This window comes from Mirounga leonina, unplaced genomic scaffold (assembly GCF_011800145.1).
Source record: "Mirounga leonina isolate KUSES-001 unplaced genomic scaffold, KU_Mleo_1.0 Mir_168, whole genome shotgun sequence".
NCBI classification, from domain to species: Eukaryota; Metazoa; Chordata; class Mammalia; order Carnivora; family Phocidae; genus Mirounga; species Mirounga leonina.
Window position 1 is genome coordinate 65,356,894 of NW_023270426.1, and position 19,512 is coordinate 65,376,405.

The 19,512-nt window shown below is 37.2% G+C and overlaps 1 protein-coding gene across 5 annotated transcripts in view; it reads left to right on the forward strand.

Moving 5' to 3' along the window:
- The window catches only part of LNPEP (leucyl and cystinyl aminopeptidase), an 89,585-nt gene that overhangs the window by 44,912 nt on the left and 25,161 nt on the right, over window positions 1–19,512 (forward strand). For all 5 annotated transcript variants that reach the window (XR_004681032.1, XR_004681031.1, XR_004681029.1 and 2 more), the window contains exons 5-11: window positions 4,903–5,023; window positions 5,951–6,105; window positions 7,901–8,014; window positions 9,431–9,565; window positions 13,140–13,271; window positions 15,668–15,828; window positions 16,053–16,141. Coding sequence is in view for 1 of the 5 variants with exons in the window: in XM_035014935.1 (XP_034870826.1) it covers window positions 4,903–5,023; window positions 5,951–6,105; window positions 7,901–8,014; window positions 9,431–9,565; window positions 13,140–13,271; window positions 15,668–15,828; window positions 16,053–16,141 (907 nt within the window). In the remaining 4 variants the exon portion in view is untranslated. The remainder of the gene's footprint in view (window positions 1–4,902; window positions 5,024–5,950; window positions 6,106–7,900; window positions 8,015–9,430; window positions 9,566–13,139; window positions 13,272–15,667; window positions 15,829–16,052; window positions 16,142–19,512) is intronic.

Below are 19,512 nucleotides of genomic sequence, written 5' to 3' on the forward strand. Positions count from 1 at the left end.
TCATTAGTCTCTGTAAATGGTTATTTGTTTAGATTTTATGCTTTAATTTCACAGTAGAGACCTAGTTAATATTTTCATACACTGACAATATAGGAGAAAGGGTCTTAACTAAAAATGATTATTCTTCATGAGAGAAATATGGTAATTTTTAATTTTTTTTTCATATTTTTGATCACCCCAGAGAATATTTTCTACCCACTGAATACATTCAGTTGGATCTGGCTTTCCTTTCTAGATTAAGAGCTTTATTTTAATCACATGATATTTAAATTTTGATAATTAAAAAGATATTCTGTTAGAAAAGCATATGATGTCTACCGCATAACTCTTAGAGGTAAGGGCAGAGATGAGGATTATGTGGCTTTTCATCATCAGTGATACCGTATGCCATTATGCTCAACAGTAAAGGATGAGAACTATTCACGAAGTTTCAGTGTTCAAGGGTAAGTGTAGACTACGTAGTGACCAAGTGCTCAAATGATTTACAAACCTTTGGCCTGAAAGAGTTTTTGTCATGTCTAAACCAAAGAATTTTTCAGAATCCTTTGGAAAGGATATTGAGATTGGTTTAAATCTGATAAAATTCATTTAATTTTTCTTCAAGCGTCACACCACAGATTTAGCTCTTGATTCAGATGTTGCGGCCTGGACAAAATCCAAAAGGTTCAGTCAAGGAGAGTCAGGTTTGCTTCTTCAAAACCCAGCTGAATACCATCCTCTCCTTGAAGCAGTTCATTCTTTCCCCAGCTGGGATTAATCATTCCCTCTGCGATTTTTCATAGCACTAGTTACATCTCTGTTGTAATTATCACTCTCTTTGATATAAAACCCCCAGCACTTTTTATTGTATCCCGAAATATATGCAGTCTTGGCTTTTTCTTTCCCCTCTGTCCTCCCTCCCTTCCTCCTTCCTTCTTACTGCCTCTAGGATTACATTCAGACTCATCATTCTGATCTTCAAGGCTCTCTTATAAATCCGCCTGTATTTCTGATTGCTCCAGTATGGATTCTTCAATTTAGCCAAGCTGAACTATTCACTGCTCAGATATATACCTTATTCTCATATATAGAGAGATGGGCAGGGGAAATGGAGAGAAAGGGAAAGGGATTGATTGAGACTGAGATTGAGAGAGGGGAATTTGGGGCGGCTTTTTTTTTTTCCTTTAATTTATGTGTATTATGAAGCAACATGGTTAAACATGGACTCTGGAGTCCCTCCTCTACAGCTTACTAGAATGTGCTCTTGGGCAGATTCCTCTGTAATCCTGTCTAAACCTCACCTTCTACAAATCTAGTACTGTATTGCCTATAATAGCCTGACCTCCCAAGGATTAAATGGTAAAAATACTTTGTAAAATATTTAGTGCCTAGGGCGCCTGGGTGGCTCAGATGGTTAAGCGTCTGCCTTCGGCTCAGGTCATGATCTCAGGGTCCTGGGATCGAGTCCCGCATTGGGTTCCCTGCTCAGTGCAGAGCCTGCTTCTCCCTCCCTCTGCCACTCCCTCTGCTTGTGCTCTTCTGTCTATCTCTCTGTCAAATAAATAAATAAAATATAAAAAAAAAATATTTAGTGCCTAGGAGATAGTAGTATACATACACACATATACAAAGTGCACTTTTTTTATCCATACACAAACATATTGTGAACTTCCTTGTATGTCTCTAAAGTCATAACTTTTAATGCCACCCAGCATATATTTCAAAATGTGTTTTGGAAAAAAATTGTTATACAAATAAACAATTGTTTCATTAATTTTCTCTCTTTTTATTAGAATGAGGGAAGACTCTAACGTGCATGGAGCTATACTCTGTGCTGGCTCCTGTCTTAGGCACTCATTTATAAATATCTTTTCATTTTGTAAACCACATGGGAGGGAAGCATGAATCCCATATTGCTGATGAAGAAACCATCTCAGGGGCGTTACATAATTACCCAAGATTACATAGTAAGTGACAGTCAGGATTGTACTGTCCCCCACAATATGCTGCTGCCTCCACCCAGTAACAGAAATAACTTCTGTATGTGTGGTGACCAGAAATTTAGACTTGAAGTCTAACAAAGGATTTTTTTTACACTAAAATGTTGTAATCTATAGGATGGATTCTATTTTGTGGTATTTGACATTAGGCCTATTTCACAAGATTCAGGAATAAGGCAGTAGGGCTTTAGTTACTAATGTCAGTCTTACCAAACAACCAGAAATGTCAGTAATTAAACATGCTCTTTTTAGTGATAAAGATTACGACATTGTCAAAGTTTTAAAGAAAGAAGAACATTTGTTTTTTATCATTTTTCTCTGTTCTTCAGTGTTCGTTACACCTCTTTTTGTGTTCAGGAATGCCAGAATTACCTAGAACATTCCAGGCCAGTTTTGAAATACACTGCTTTGTCTTGAGGTTTTTGTTTTGTTTTTGCCATTGCCTGATTTTGTTTTTATCACAGGCAGGTCTAACTTATAGAATCAGAATGCAGATATGGACACCATGTTTTAAGTTGTAAGTCTTAAGGTCTGAGTGCTAGTTGACTTCCATTTGACAGTGTTCAGAGTGCTCTTATCAAGCCCAGAACACTGGTCAAGACTTTTTGTTGTTGTTGAATTAGTTTGTTCTGTTTCTTACTGCTTCTGTTGCTCTTAAAACGAGCTTGATAATAATTATAATGACCAGGTGACTTATCTCTAGTGAAAACTCATAACACATCTTCTTTTAAGGAAAAAAAAAAGTAGAAGGGAAGAGAAAATACCAAACTACCTTTTTTCCTAATCATTGTATTTCAGAAATGGAACTAAGTGGATCCATTGGTCAGATTTTAGTTTCATGTGTACTTCTTTTCCCTCCTTTACTTTTCCTCCAAGGAAAGGTGCTTTCAAACCTAGAGAGAGGAGTGGCCAAATGGTATGTGTGGCAGAAGGATGTTGGAGGAGGAATCTGGGTGATTATGGGTGGTATTTCCATTGGGATAACATCTTCGAGGTTAATGTGTTGATTATAATATAAAATGTGTGTTTCTGGAAAGAATAGGCAGAGATAATGAAGATTTGTCTCAAAATTCCTAGTGATCTTGGTATAGTCATTTACAGTGGAAGTTAGAGACTGTAAAAGAATATGTCAGGCTTTCCTCACTGCCCAATAACATTGACGTCAGAGCGGAAAGATGCAGGAAGTATACACGTCAATGGAATGAGCTTATAGTTCCTTTGGCAGGTAGTTACTGCATTCAATAAACTTTACCAAGGGCTGCAGATGGTAGAGTGCTGGGCTGGTGAAGTACTCTTGGCCACATGAGGCAGGAGATTAAATTTCTTTCATAGTTCCCTTAGAAAGCCAACAGAGTTTTAACTGATTAACTCCAGTCCTAGATAGGTTATTTTTCCAGTGACTGTTGGCACAAATGCTCTACTCACACATATTTTGTCCCATTTCTGTTGGGACTGTATTTTTAATAATGATAATAATTACCATTTATTGAACACTTACATCATGTCATGCACTAGTCTAAGTTCTATATATGTATTAGCCCATTTAATTTTCCCAGCAACCCAGTGAGGGTAGGAGTTACTTTTATCACCTTTTTGCCTATAAGGAGACTGAGGTTAACCAACCTGCTCAAGGTCACACAACTAGCAGAAATTTGTTTTTTGTTTACTTAAAATTTTTTTAACTTTAATTTTTATGCCATGTTACCTCCATGTTTTTTGTGATTAACTCTAGACTAAAGCCCCACATAAGGACAACTATGACTAAAATCTGTTTGACCTTTTAGAAATTGTCGAGAGTTTTTTAGTCCCTTAATGAGAGAATTAAATTAGAGTTGGAGCTCACCAGTGCATTTTGTCCAAGTGATGTAAGTCTCTATTTCCCACCAGTTGAGATTTTTTTTTTAAGTTTTTATTTTCTGCTATGTCTTGGCCATATCTCACATTCCCAGGTGAGTATAGAGGGCTTTTTTTTTTTTTTAGTCAACTGAAAAACAATAAATAATGCTTTTTAAAACCCATTGTTTTTAACATAATTGCTTAAAATTTGCCTTTTAATACTTATTGAATAAGATGTTTATAGTTAGTCACAGCTTACGTGTTTAACTTATGTACTTAGTCAGAAAAAGAGAGAAAGAATAGCAATTTAAATGGCGTGGGTGATTGGGTCTGCCTCCCCTCTTTGTGAGCATATGTCCTGAAGGGAATGGGCAAGGGGAATATGAATTTACATCTCCTTAGTTGGTTTAGTTACTGTGTGCCACTCATTGAGCATTGGATTCCGTTTGGTATGATTATTTCTTCTACAACATGATCCATGGAGACAAGCCAACAACTGGGAAAAAGTCAGCTATCCCGAGGCTGGAAGAAAAACAATCTGTGCCATACTTACTGACAGAGCATGCGCTGGTCTGCAATAGGTTTTTCCAGGGTAATTTCAACAAATGTGCAATTTCTGCCTTGTATGTTTGCTTTAGAACAACTCCCTTATGTGACTCCTCGGTATCGGGTGCCTGTTTGATGCCAGGTACCGTAATAGGTGCTAAAAAGATGAAAATTTGTTTTGTCCTTCAAATATTTCAGCCTTGATAGGTCATAGGTAAGGAAAGGCAACTTTAGGTAATGGAAAAGACAAGTATCATAAAATTGATAGGCAAATGCTTGTGTGTTGCTGTAATATGACCCCAAATAGTTTATTTGGGATGTTCTGTTAACTTAAATCAGTAAGTTTTTTAAACATTGTGGTATGTGTGGAAGTGACTTGCTAAATTCTCCAGGGACTAAAAGAATTGGAAGCAAGAGTTTCTGTCCTGTAAAATCTCATAAAACTCTTCTCAGTTCTCACATATGCTTCACAGTATTCACCTGAATATCATGCCATTTTGGTTTTTCCTGTCTTTATATATGTATATATGTTTTCTTTTAGGTATCTATATATGCTGTACCAGAAAAGATTGGTCAAGTTCACCATGCCTTGGAAACAACTGTGAAGCTTCTTGAATTCTATCAAAATTACTTTGAAATTCAATACCCACTTAAGAAATTGGGTAAGAATCAAACAGTGCCTCTGATTTTCATTACCATTATAACCTAGATTCATTTTACAAATGTTTTGTAGAAAACTTCTGCCAAAGTTATTTTAAAAGAAAACTAAGAAACACTTAAATCTTTAAAAATTGTCTATATTTGTTAAGATTATTCAGATTCCATAAAAGCATCTGAATGTGGAGCTTAAAACATTTAGAAGTTTATGGGGCTATAACAAGGGCTTATACAGGTGCTGTGTAAGTGGGAATTTGCTTAGGGCTTAGTCTGGAGTTTGACTAATTCTAACCTCCTAAGAAATTCCTGATTCAAATAACAAAAACTGAGTATTGGGAGCTCAGAAAAGCAAGAGCACGTCAGAGCTGTTTAACCTGGAGCTAAATAGGGGAATGTTGGATCTACACTTTATCCTCCTTGCTCTAGAAAGTTGATTCATTGTAAAGGAATTAGGTTTGTCTTCCTTTGCTAAGGGACAGAGGAACAGTGAATCTATAGGGATGGTTCAGGTCTTTCTCAACTGACTGACAGGTGGGGAGCATATAAGACAAGAGTAGGGTTCCATTTGCTGAGTATAAAAGGACCTCACCGCCTCTTGATACACAGTGATAAACCAATGGGTAAAATATTTTTATTTAGGGTGCCTGGGTGGTTCAGTTGGTTGGGTGACTGCCTTCAGCTCAGGTCATGATCCTGGAGTTCCGGGATCGAGTTCCGCGTCGGGCTCCCTGCTCGGCGGGGAGTCTGCTTCTCCCTCTGACCCTCCTCCCTCTCATGCTCTCTGTCTCTCATTCTGTCTCTCGCAAATAAATAAAAAAAAAAATCTTAAAATAAATAAATAAATAAATAAATAAAATAAAAAAATATGTATTTTTATTTAGGGAGTGCCCTAGATGAAGGAAAGTTGATGACTTCTTTCTTCTTATGTCTAGATTTGGTGGCTATTCCTGACTTTGAAGCAGGAGCAATGGAAAATTGGGGTTTGCTCACCTTCCGAGAAGAAACACTTCTGTATGACAATAATACTTCTTCAGTAGCGGACAGAAAACTGGTTACTAAAATCATTGCTCATGAGCTATCCCATCAGGTATTAGTAGCCAAGGGTATTATATTTCATACCTCTGTTTTATATCCAGTTTTAGAGTAGATTTAGATGCTAATAAGAAATTGAGCTTTTTACTGTAGTATTGCCTTCTTCATAATAAAATGGTGTTTTCTAACACAAACTTGATTTTCAAATGAAAATGCTATCTAATGTTTGTATAGGATTTTACAGTATATAAAGCATTTGCACTTCCATTATCTCACTTTTCATAACTGCTCTGAGGTAGGTGATAATCCCATTTTACAGATGTGGAAACTGAGACTCAGTTTAAGTAAATGACTTACCCAAAGTCACACAGTTAATACTTGGCAGCAGTGGGCTTGAAGAGCCACTGTCTACTCAAGATCTGCCTCTCCTTTCTTGCCCTGTAATAATGGAGAGCTTTTTCACCCCTGACAAATGTCAGCTGCTCAGTATAGCTTTGTGGTGGAGAGACACTTACCCTAAATTTCACTCTGTTCTCACAACTCTTGGACTGTAGTTGTCAGGACTAGATTTATGTTTTCTTCTCCTGCTCAAACTGTGTTCTTTGTTAATTTGGGAGAGGGAGGGTACTCTTTGTATGACAAGGAGAAAAAGAAAGAAAATTATGTGGGTATGTGAACATCCTGTTTTCTTCCCCAACACCTTGTCTTTCTTTTGTCCCTTGCTGAGGGGCTTAACAGTGTTGGGTATAGTTTGGGGGTGTCATGATGGAAGGGGGACGTGGAAGAAGAGTAGCACATGCTCTGGCCAGTTTGCTCCCTGTCTCAAACACCGTATGTGTGCAACTCTAGAGCCCTTGTGAACACTTCATAACCACCTGACATCCGAAGCACATCCTTATTGACGGTTATGGTTTTGGGCATGTAGCCAAGCTGTCCTTTAGGGGATGTCCTCTAGGTCTGTTATGCCTGGGGCCACCCATCACCACTTCTGTTACTTCTACTTTAAGACTTAGAAATCATATTCCTCTGAAACAGGTTTAAAGATAATATCTTTGAAAAGCATGTTATTGTAATTCTCAAAAGTGTTTCATTTCAATACCTAGTAACATTATTTTGCTGCTGGTTTGAGATGAGCCCTAGGCCACACTAAATGGCATACCTACCTGTTACCTACCACTCTCAATTTCGGGGATTTTTGAGATACATTTTTTTTTAGGAGAGCCTCCTATCATTGTTTTCCTTCTTATTGTTATATCATAGAAGAAGACGTTTGAAGATCTTTCTGATTTCCTTTATTTATATGCATGCCAACTATCTTAAGGAACATTACTTGAATTCTGTTTTGAATCCTGTAAATACCGTCCTCTGCTCAGGTGACTGAGGACAAACATGAAGCATGGGCTCTGTAGGAAAATCTGTCACATACACGTTTGTTTCTTAGTTGTCATGGGTGGTTGTAGATAGAATGGAAATAATCTTACTAACTTGATATTAGAAGGTAGAAGAATTTCATTATCTAGGAAATAACACTTTTAATGAAGTAGCTAAAAACTGTTTTTGTTTACCTAGTAAACAATGTGTGTGTTAATTTGATAAATATGCTAGTTGTGTTTCTTGCTTGTTTTCCCATTCAACAGGGTAAAATGTTAAAATTTTTATTTTCATTTTAGAGTGAATGTATACAAATTTTCTTGTAAGTCTTTAATTTGAACATAGTTTCTTTTTACTAATAACTGTATTTTTAAGTAATTATAATCTGGGTATAGGTGATTAATCTGACAATTCAGTTATTAGAACATTTTTAAGATTGTAAGTATTGTGTTGGTTAGTAGTTTGTTTTTTCCCCACAGTGGTTTGGTAATCTGGTTACAATGGAGTGGTGGAATGATCTGTGGCTAAATGAAGGGTTTGCTACTTTCATGGAGTATTTCTCTTTGGAAAAAATATTCAAAGAGCTCTCCAGTGTAAGTACACCGTTTGTTACACGTACTGTCATATTTGCCATTTGGAGAAATGAAAGTATTTCTAGAAAGATAAAATAAAATTGATTCTTGTTACTGATAAATCTTCTACAGTGGAAATTAAGCTTTTATTTACTGATATGTTTCATTGAAAGCTGAAGTTATGTGAAATTATTTTATACTTTGTTAAGATGAACATTTTAAATCACTTTGCTACATTTTATTTTTAAGACATGTGGCCCTTCTCCCTGAAGGAATTTAGATAAAGTTGAAAAGTCTTTTTTGCAAAACAAAACTTTTTATCCTTTGTATAAAGAGAGAAAAAAATTAAGACATTTGGTAGCAATGCTATCTCTCTGTTATTACTGTGATCCTTCTTGTCACAGTGATACATAGATTGATACAGACAAATGATTTGCCCTGTTAAGGTACAAAAGCACATTTTGTGCCCTTTTCAAAGACTTGGGACATCATTCTGTCATAGAGGACATAATAATGATACTGTGTTATTAGACCCTGGAGACGTTTCCTATCCTTAGAGCTATTTGAATATACCAGGCCATGGTACAATAGGTATTGCCAAATAATCTGAACAATAGGTGGGAGAGTATAAATAAAGATCCCATTCAGCCCTAAAATTTTAGGACTTTATATTAAACTTCCTGGATATATGATCCAAGCCTGCTTCAAAATAGGGATATTCTTATGAGCTTTTAATTTGAAATTTTTGTGTAAGGCCTGTTCAGAAACTTCAGGTGGGTAGAAGGAACTCCTTTTTAGCTAGAATACTAAGCAAAGTATTCTAAATTTATGTGTGTTAATTAAGCAGTGAGATATACAGTTTCACCACTTGGTGGTGCCCAGAATGTTTAAAACATTCTAATGTATATTCTAGGGGAACTTCTCTGCTGAGCTATCAGTGAATTCTATTTAAGTGTTATGTTTTATTTCAAATGAACCTTGGTTAAGGGAAATGTATATTATCTTAATAGAAACCTCCTGGACCATACATGAGAAGTCGGCTTAAGGACCAGCTTTTATTTTTGTTTTTTAATTTCAGATGTTATTTTAAAAATATACACTAACCATTTTAGAATATTTACTTTGATTTTCTATCTGGATTTGACAAATTTGGTTGCTTTAGTAATAGATTCTTGATTTATCCTTATGGTGTGGTTTAAGAAACAACGTTTTTCATGTGGCTGGGGGTTATAATTTTATTTTTAAATTTAAGGAATCTGAATGAAAGTTGCCCTATTCCTATGTTTTCAAAAGCTTATTTTCTGAAGTTTAGTGAAGATGGTTTTTTTAATAATGATCTTAAACAGTAATTAGTCTAATTCATATAAATAATTACTATACTTGCCTTTGCCTTTGATACTTTTCATGGTTTCCTAATCTATTTGATGTTTTTGCTAGTATGAAGATTTCTTAGATGCTCGATTTAAAACCATGAAGAAAGATTCCCTGAATTCATCTCATCCAATATCATCATCATCTGTTGAGTCTTCAGAACAGATTGAAGAAATGTTTGATTCTCTTTCCTATTTTAAGGTACTGCTCCCCACACCAAGTACCTGGAGTGGGTTTCAAATTAGTTTCATATGTGAGCAAGCTGCATGATTTAGATTACTTTAAAGATTAAAGATTATTTTAAAATTATTTTCATGTAGGCTTTTAAACTTGAAGATGTTTGCTTCTATTTCAATCTTGGTTTTAACTTTTCTGGGTTTTTCTCTATTTCTCTCTTCTCATTTAAGTTCTCTGACTGGTATTCTGGGCAGTTAATCAGATCATACAGCAATATATCTTTTAAAGTTTGTTCAGTCTCCAGATCTACAGGTAGAATATACCCAGGGAATGTTCTAAGCAAGCCCTTGGCTGGGTTATTGAGAATTGAGGCAAGTGCCAAAGTCACAATTGCCAAAACATGTAAACAAAAAGAGATTGTAAGAACTGAAAACTAGATTGTTAGGGTCAGAAACACAGACCCCAGGTTTGGGAGTGAAGCAAAAACAGAAAACTAGAAACCTGATTAGATCACCATAGGTCAGGGACACCTGGGTGGCTCAGATGGCTGAGCGTCTGCGTTTGGCTCAGGTCATGATCTTTGAGTCCTGGGATTGAGCCCTGGTTGGTCAGGCTCCCTGCTCAGCGGGGAGTGTGCTTCTCCCTCTCCTGCTGCAGCTTCCGCCCACCCCTGCTCTCTCTCTCTCTCAAATGAATAAATAAAATCTTAAAAAAAAAAAAAAAAAAAGGATCACCGTAGGTCAGAGAACAGAACAGTGCCACTCACAATTGTGGTGGGAGTCATGAATGTTTGGACTTATTTGCCTCCTTGCTCTGGCAGTCAGATTAATTGATTAATAAACGAATTCCTGTACTGGACAGAGAAAATACACAAAACATGTGAGATACAGTCCATATCATCAAGAAACTCAAAGTTTAGGTGGTGGGTACTTGTGAAGCAATAAGAGATGATGTGTGTGGAATAAATGGTATAGACTTTTTTTTACCTAGGATTATGAAGAGAGCTTTTTTGGAGGAAAATGGAAATTGAAGGGAATTAAAAAGAATACAGATAAAGAGGAATGCGAAGCACTGAGTAGGGCAGGAATGAGGCATTGAAGTCTACAAAGAAAAAGTCAGGAATACTAATGGGCAAGACATTTTTGTTTAGGGGGTAAATGCTTGACTGCGGTGGAAGCCATATGTGGAGTAGGGGAAAGATGAGAAAGGTAGGTTGGGGCAGGAATTTGGACTTTTTTCTGTAAGCAATGGGAAGCTTTAGAAGATTTTCAAACAGAGGAATTCCTTGGTTAAAGTTACTGTTTAGGAAAACTAATTTGTTCCAGCTCACAAAGTAGATTTAAGTGGAGGGAGACCTAAAGTCAGGAAGTTGCTGCTAAAGTCCAAGCATGATGTGGTCAAAGTGTGAAATTAGGAGTGGTAGTGAAAGTGGAAGGAAAATGATGAGTGTAAAAACACTGGGTGGAGGGAAGTTGTGGAAGGATTTAGTGACAGGGTAAGGCAGGTAAACAAAGGGGGAGCTGTGTTTTCCAGGTTAACACCCGAATGGCATGGAAAATGGTAGTACTGTTAACAAATAAGGGATCAGGAGTTTAATTAGCTATATTAAATATATTCCAATCAGAGCTGCTGCTGTGATTTTTAAAGCCTGTATTGGATCTGTTGATAAAATGTTTAAACTTGTGGTTCTGTTCTTCTCCAGAACTGTTAATTTAGGATTTGTTTTGACAGAGCTCTGTCATCCTCTGACCCCCACCCGCTAAGCCCCGAATTCAGTGTCTTCTGATCATGTGGTCTCCACAGCATATCTAACTCCTATCAGTATGGTAACTACTTATTTCAGGATTTGGGAATCTGGCAAATATCCCACATAATTGGGAAAAGTAGGACACTGAGTAATTTACCAATATTGTATGCAAGAACAAGTAAGCGTCACTAGGGAAATGTGTTGGACAGACATATTCTTTCTGGGTTTTTTAATCTCCAAGCCTAACTCTGATGTAGGTTGTCTGCTGAGATCAACTAGGAAGTAAATTTCTAAAGAAAAGAAAAAAGGTCTAAAATTTAAATGCAGGGGCCACCAAAATGAGGTGGTTCCATGGAGATGAGGATCCAGCAAGGGACTGAGAACGATGGCCAGTGAATAGGGGGAGAATCAAGAGGGGTGACGCCAGGCGAAGTGCAGAAAGACTCGAAAGGGGGAGTGAGTGATCAGTCATATCAAATGCTGCTAGCAGGTTGATAAGATGAGTGTGGGAATTGCTATTGGTTTGACACCATGAAGTTCTCCAGTGACCTTGATAAAAACACTTCCAGTGGAGTGATGGTTTGATGATGGCTCTAGAGAAGGTGGTAAGAGAGCAAATGGAGATGGCAGATGTAGACAGCTCTTTTGAGGAGTTTACCACAAAGGGCAAATAAGAAATAGGGTGATAACTGAAAGAGGCATGGGGTTAAAGAAAGGAAGGACATGTTTTATTTGTTTTAAATGAGGAATGTTGCATAGTTTTGTTAATGGGAATATAACAGTAGTGAGGGAAAGTTGGTGCTCTAGGGTGAAAGGGATCTGTTGGGAACAAGAATGAGTACGTATTAAATTGATAGAACAAGTAGCACCCTGAAGCGTGATATAGAAAAAAGGGAGTAATCGGCATTAAATTCCGTTATCTGTATCTGATCATCCTGATGGCTTAATGCTGCTACATTTTTACCAGAAGTGAAATTCAAAGACTATTTGAGTTCCTTCTGTTATTAGGTGTTGTATTAGTCACTGGAATTGAGCTTTTTGGATTTTCCCTCAATTAGCATACAGTCTAGAAGAGGGAATAAATATATATCTATGTCTATAAATACATGTTTAAATGTGTATCTATCTAATTGCTCTTGAAGATGGAGAACTGCTTCTATCTCGAAGCAGGGAAGGCTTCACAAAGATGTTTTTTGGAAATGATGACGTATTATTCAGCGATGATCCAGTGTCACTGAAGAGCCTTAACAGTTGCATGCCGGGTTCGGAATTATTAGTGTATGCTTCCTACCCTGTACATTCATTAGTTCCAAGCATATTTGAAGTGACTCTGCAGGAAGAAGAGAGATCTTGGTTATTTTAGCAACATGATATACTAAAACTTGAAATTAACATACTCCCCAGCAGAATGGCTTTTGGAGCTCTGTTTGTTTATTATCTCTGGCAGTGAACCCATGAATTCAACTGGTATTGTGAGCACTGGGATAGGGATGGGGATTCCCCAGAAAATGTGGCATGCTTTTCTATTAAAGATATATTTATAAACACTTAGCTTTTTATCATAACACTGAGACAGGAACCGATAGACCACATAAAATGGCTTTTAGTAGAATGAGTACACAGGGGAATCTACTCCCATTATTCTTTTGTCAAATCCCTTAAAATAATTTTTCAGACAATTTGAACACAATTCACATCTGATTATATAACAGTAAATAACTGTATTATAACTGGGTTCTCTATATGTAAGAATATACTTAGAATAATTATATTTTGAATTTTAGGTTCTCAATTCTATAAACCTATTATAGTCTATTATTTCCCCCCTTTTCTCACTTTTTTTTTTAATAGGGAGCTTCCCTCTTGTTGATGCTGAAAACTTATCTTAGTGAAGATGTATTTCAACATGCTATTGTTTTTTACCTGCATAATCATAGCTATGCATCCATTCAAAGTGATGATCTGTGGGATAGTTTCAATGAGGTAAGTGACCTGAATATTTTACTTAGTTCTTAGAGAAGAGTTCTTCTATTTATATTTTTATCAAGTATATAACTAAGCTATGGTACCAAGGGTAGTTATTTGAGAGAGAGGGGGTTGGAGCACAGAATTAAAGGTCAAGAAATGGAAGTACTCGTCTTAAGTGTTGAGATTATCGTGTGTGGCCTTGTATAACTACTTTTGTTCTATACCTTAATCTCGATTCCTACTTTGTAGGAAAGTTGCCCTTCCTGAATTAAGATATATTACTGTATTTTCATTATTTGATTTTTTTCAAAAATCTATTTAACTTTTCTTATTCTTTTGTATCTTTATCTACCTCTGATTCATGATTTTTTTCCTACACTCTGCCCTGTGAATCCTCCTATCTTTTGTGGCCTTGTTCCTACTAAGGCCATCCTTATAGACGATATATCACAAGCTGACTGCCATGGGCTACATATTGCCCTTGGATTGTTTTGCTGTTTGGATTTTGTTGTGTCTGCAAATGTTCTAACAAGCAGTGTAGTTAGGTTTGAGTTAGGCTTCAGAGCAGTGCGTGAACCCAGCCTGCATCGTGCATGTATGCTAACTGCATAACCCTTACGAGCATTTCAGTATGTTACCCTGATCCAGATCAATGGTTCTTATGTTTTAGAAGATCACAGACATATTTGAGACTTTGATGACAATTCTGGACATATTCCTGAGAAAAATCACATATTCCCGAGAAAAAAAATTTTAGGGCCCTGGATTAAGAACTCCTATTCTGGGGGCACCTGGGTGGCACAGTAGGTTAAGCTTCTGACTCTTGGTTTCGGCTCAGGGTCGTGGATCTCAGGGTCATGAGATTGAGCCCCATGTCAGGCTCCACACTCAGCGCAGAGTGTGCTTAAGACTCTCTCCCTCTGCCACTTCCCTCTGGGCATGCTTGCTTGCTCTCTCAAATAAGTAAATAAATCTTTAAAAAAGAAAGAAAGAAAGAAAGAAAACTCCTACTCTGAATCTTTTCCGTATACTCTCTCTGCTTCCTTGTCTTACCTGAAACCTTGCGTTTTCTAGCTCTTAACCCTGTGCCCAGAAGATATACCTTCCTTCTCTCTGAGTTCTCTTTGAGAAGATGGATTAGTCCCTATTACTTAAGAGTTGCTTCCAAATCAGTTTTTTCTCTCATCATATGGTAACATTTCAATTGAAAGCCACATTATTTACTTTATACTTATTGCATTGTCTGCTGACATTTAGACTATATTTCTGCCTTTCTGACTGACTTCAGCTTTTGCATCATAATGTTTTCCTATCCTAACCTCGTTCCTAACATTATCCTCATGTCTTTCAGCATCCACATCAAATTATGCACTGGCCTTCTCATTTCTGTCCTGTTTCAAAGGCCCAAAAGTGCCTTTGGCAAAGTTTGTTTTCTTCCCAATCCCTTATCTAGAAATGAATAGATCAGAGCCATGAGAAATGTAATATTAATATTGCAATGAATTTGGATAGATTTGATCCATCTTTTCTGCTTTAAATAAATGGGCATATGGAGGCTGAGGTGAGGCCTGCCATCGTGGAACAATACTGTTACCAAACACTTAAAGTGCTTAACGATTTTAGGTGCTTGAAGTTCAAATCCGTATGCAACCTAGAAAAATGCTTGGAATTGGAAGGTTAACTCACCTGCTTTAAAGAGATAGTTGTTCCAGAATTTCTTCTTAATCATTGATACCAGTGCCGTAGGGACGGTGGGCTTTAGAGGGTCTGTGAACCTCTGACACTGCATTCTAGATTTTGTAGATACATGGATGCAGTTTCTGAGAGAGAGCGTCTGTGACTATCAAAACGGGTAACTACTGTTCTCTGGAGAACTTCACGTCATGGCACCCGGCCCATTGACATCTTACTCTGCCACTGTTTTCTGGCGCTCCCACGGTATTAGTTCTTTCCAAGATGGATGCTAACATGTACGGAAAGCAGAGGGTCTGGGGAATAAAGAGAGATCTGGACGCAGGCTGACTCACAGGAGAAAGTAGCTGTGTTTCTTACTCTATAGAGTATTTGCCATGATTCATACCTTCTAAATGGTGGTATTGTGAGCTGAAAGAGTGCTTGTCCCTACTTAGAGATTTAGACAAACACTCAATGTATTTCTTTTTCAATGCAGGGTTTCTCTCCCTTTCTCTAGTTATCACTTAGTTCTGTTCCAGGTGACTTTCCTTTTAGCAGCTGCTCATTCACTTAGATTAGAAGTGTAAATTTAACTCCGTATTCATGCTTCTGGCTTTCTATTAACAGAACGGGTAGTCTTCATAGAATGTGGTAGGCAGAGAGGGAAAGGTACAAACTGTAAAGTTTTTAATCTATTCATTTTTAAGCAAAAAGAATTTATTCTTTTTTTTTTATAGATCACAAACAAAACACTAGATGTAAAGAAAATGATGAAAACCTGGACCCTGCAAAAAGGATTTCCTTTAGTGACTGTTCAAAGAAAAGGAAAGGAACTTCATGTACAACAAGAAAGATACTTTTTAAATATTAAGCCTGAAATTCAGCATTCAGATACAAGGTGCATTGCGGCTTTCTCTTCCTGCTATCTCTTTTGCACCCTTGGGTTAAAGTATTTGTAATCACAAGTTCCTATGAAACTTAACAAGATTATCTTTTTTGGAATAGCTTGAAAAATTTCTCCTTCCTGCCAAAAGGGGAAAAAAAGAAAAGACCGAATAAATTATGTGTAACTGACTGAAATACTGGAAAGAGTAATAATCTTCCAATGTTTTCTTTTTACAGCTATCTCTGGCATATTCCATTATCCTGTGTCACTGGGGGAAGAAATTACTCAAAATATCCATTGGTATTTTTACTGGACAAGAAATCAGGTTTGACTCTAATTAACTCTTTTCTGATAGGAAATTTTAGACAGCGTATTTTTTTTAAAAACTCTGACCTAGCAGCAAGAAGGAGACTATACGTTCCAAAGTGTACACTCTCTGAGCTGGTTTTAGGAGTCATCTATATGAGATATGACTAAAGTGAGATTGGTCCATAGGTCATGTGTGAAGTTAGTCTTTCTTGTTCATGGGAAATAAGGTACAAAAAGTTGCGCTGAGTGTGCTAGCAGCCTTGGTAGAAAAGAGCAAATGCTGTGTTTTTTTATATCCTAGATAAATATCATGTTATCAAGTATAAAGTAGCAGAAGCAGAGCAGTCTCTTAAAGTATGCTCTGCTATCTACTTTCTAGAGGTGAGCTTGGGCAACTGCATTTCAACAAGCACCTTAGGTGATTCTTATGCGTATGATAAAGGTTGATTCATGATCTAGATTTAGAGTAAATAATCATTACAAAATGTCCTGTGAACATAGCATAACACATTTCGTTAATAAGAAAATGGGGCAAGAAATTATGATTGCCAAGAGGGGGATAAGAAAACGTGAAGATTGTATATGTTGTTGGACCCATAGGAGTCTTTGAAAAACAAAATTGAAATGTCCTTTCTGACCATTTGTTAAATATCTCTGTGAATGCCACACCATACACCCTCTTAATTTGCATCCTGAAAAAACATGAAGATCCTGGGTCCTGCAGGAACCATTAGTGATACTCTAGATTTATGGAAAGGGAAAATTTCTTGTTTGAATTTGTATGTGGAGTTCAAGCCTATATTTTTGAGAGGGGTGTGTAGCCTAGTGGTTAATGGAGTGACATTGGAGCCAGGTTGTTTGGTTCACTGGTAGGCCTCTAGGTAGTTCTGTGACTCTCTGAGCCTCATTCCCTCAGCTGTACAGTGGAGATAGTGATCATATTTTATAGTGTTACGGGAAGGATTGAGTTCATATATGTGAAGCACCTACAATAATGTCTGGCATGTGTTATGTCTATACAAATGTTACCTGTTGTTACTCATGTTATTATTAAAAAAGAAATCTTTAAACACAGTATATCCACATTACATGAAATCTAGAAAATGGAGAACAGATCACCTCATCGCAACTATTCTCATGATTCTTTCCTTCTAATAATTTAAAAAATATTTTTACTTCGTTGATACCATTGTGTACAAATGATTTTTATATCTTGCCTTTTTTAAAAAAACATATACAATATTTTATTTCATCTTTCCTTACTGTTGGACACTTGATTCACCATTTGTCTCTCTTAAAAAAAAATGTCTCCGTAAAAATTTAGGGTCTTAAATGTTTTGTCATTACATGAACTTCTTCATAGGAATGCTTCTCAGAAATGGAGACTGTGGTATCTTTTGTGATTGAATATACATTTCTAAGTTGCCTTTCTGTGATGTGGCCATAATTCACAATGCCGGTTGAGGTATGTGAGCATGCCAGTTGCACTGCAGTTCAAATAGAGTGGAGTGTTAAATCAAATCTCATTATTTGAAACGCTAAGAACACTTGATAATGTTGTATCTTTGATTAATATAACATAAGCAGAGGTGCAAGGAAGGGCTGCCTTCTTTGATGAAGACAAAACCCCTTACTTTTAAGTGGCCTTGGAAGGACAGCCCCTGACTAAAGAAAGGACGCTTAATCCCATCTCCCTTTTTGGACCGATAAAGAAATTCTCCAAACCTCCCGATAGTATATAAGTTTTGGGTGGTGTTAGAAATAATTGGACAATAAGAAATCTGCTTTTATTTACCCTTAACTTTTTTAGCTCAGTTTGTATGTGAGCTTTTAAAACTCTTTTTTAAGATCCACATCCCAAAGTCTAGCCCCTCTTTTCCTGGTGTAGCCTTTTCTCCCTCCACCCTTCCCTGGCACTCGGTGCTTCTGCTGTATAGAAACCGTGCTCTCCTGCCCTCGCACATGCTGTTTGCCCTCCTGGAAGAACACCTTTGCCTCCCACTCCCTCAATTTACTGCTCTTCCTTCTTCAGATCTCAGCGTGCCCATTGCTGGCTCCAGGCCACCTTCCCTCACGCCGGGACAGGTTAGGTGCCTACTTTTGTGTTCTCATAATGCCCTCTCCTTTTCTTCTTTTGATACACTGTAAGTACTGTTTCACTTATGTCTGTCCCCACATTAGATGTGTTCCCTATTTAAGGGAGAGGTCGTGGCTATATGAGTCACCTTTGCGACCTTAGCACCCAGTAGGCTCATTTTTTAAATGAATAAATTTTAGTTTATCATGAGGTGACTCAATTTCAGATCTCACTGTAAAAGGGTTTAGGAAAAGAGCATTCAAAGCCTGATGAAGTGATAACTTCTATTTTCCTTCCTTTGAAAGTATTCTCGATAAAGGGGAATATGCAAAATGTACTATAATATAATTGGTTGAATCGGGAGTTGGGACTGAGGCAACAGATGATGAAAGCAGTGTTGGCTACTTCTTCCTCCCAAATGTCATTCCCCCCGCTGCCGCTGCTGCCGTTTTAATTCCTGGTTTTGAGAGTCCACACTGAAAATGTTCTGTCCTCACAAAACAATGATTGCCCCTGAAGACGGTTGGGTCTTCTTGGTTCCGAATGCTCTGGTGAGAAGCACTCTTATTTTAATTTTTTTCTAGTCTCAAAAGAAATGTAGCAGGGACAATGACTACAGAGGCTTATTTTTTGCCAGATGACTTTAGTACAGTGTGTTCTCTTGGTGATGTGTTAAATCTATAGTATATTTCCATGTGTTCTAATGCTGGGGTTGCTGGGTTAGTCCATTTGTTCAATCAAATACAGGAGTTATATTTGATCAGTATCTTTGTCACTTTTCCCCACATACATGAATTTTGAGTGATTAATAGTTAGGCATAAGATGGTGTGAAAGGGGCCATTTTTTCAAGCTACGTATTGAGGAAATTACACTCAAATAGTGAGTGTCTCCCTCTCCCTTCTCTTCCTTTTCACCCCTTTTCCCTCCCCATCCCCTCTCTCATCCACATCTTACTCAGACCTAAGCTCTTTAACTATAGGATCTTTATATTAAATTGAATGTGAAACATTCATGATATCACTGTGCCAGAAGGATGTATCTGAAACTAGACCTGTCATTGCCTTTGAATGAAAGGCATATTTGGAAAAAAAGAATAAGAAAGGGCATGTAATTAAGATATTTATCATGTACCATCCTTTGCTCTTGCCTTTTCCCCCCTAATAAAATAAAGGAGAATAAAGGGTACTGGAGAAAGGAATGCTTTTGAACAAGAGGGGATGTAGTTCAGCTGCGTATATCGTTCTAGGCCTCTAGAGCAAGCTGCGCAGGCGATTTTTCAACTTTGTTGTAAGAACTTGTTTTTTGTTTC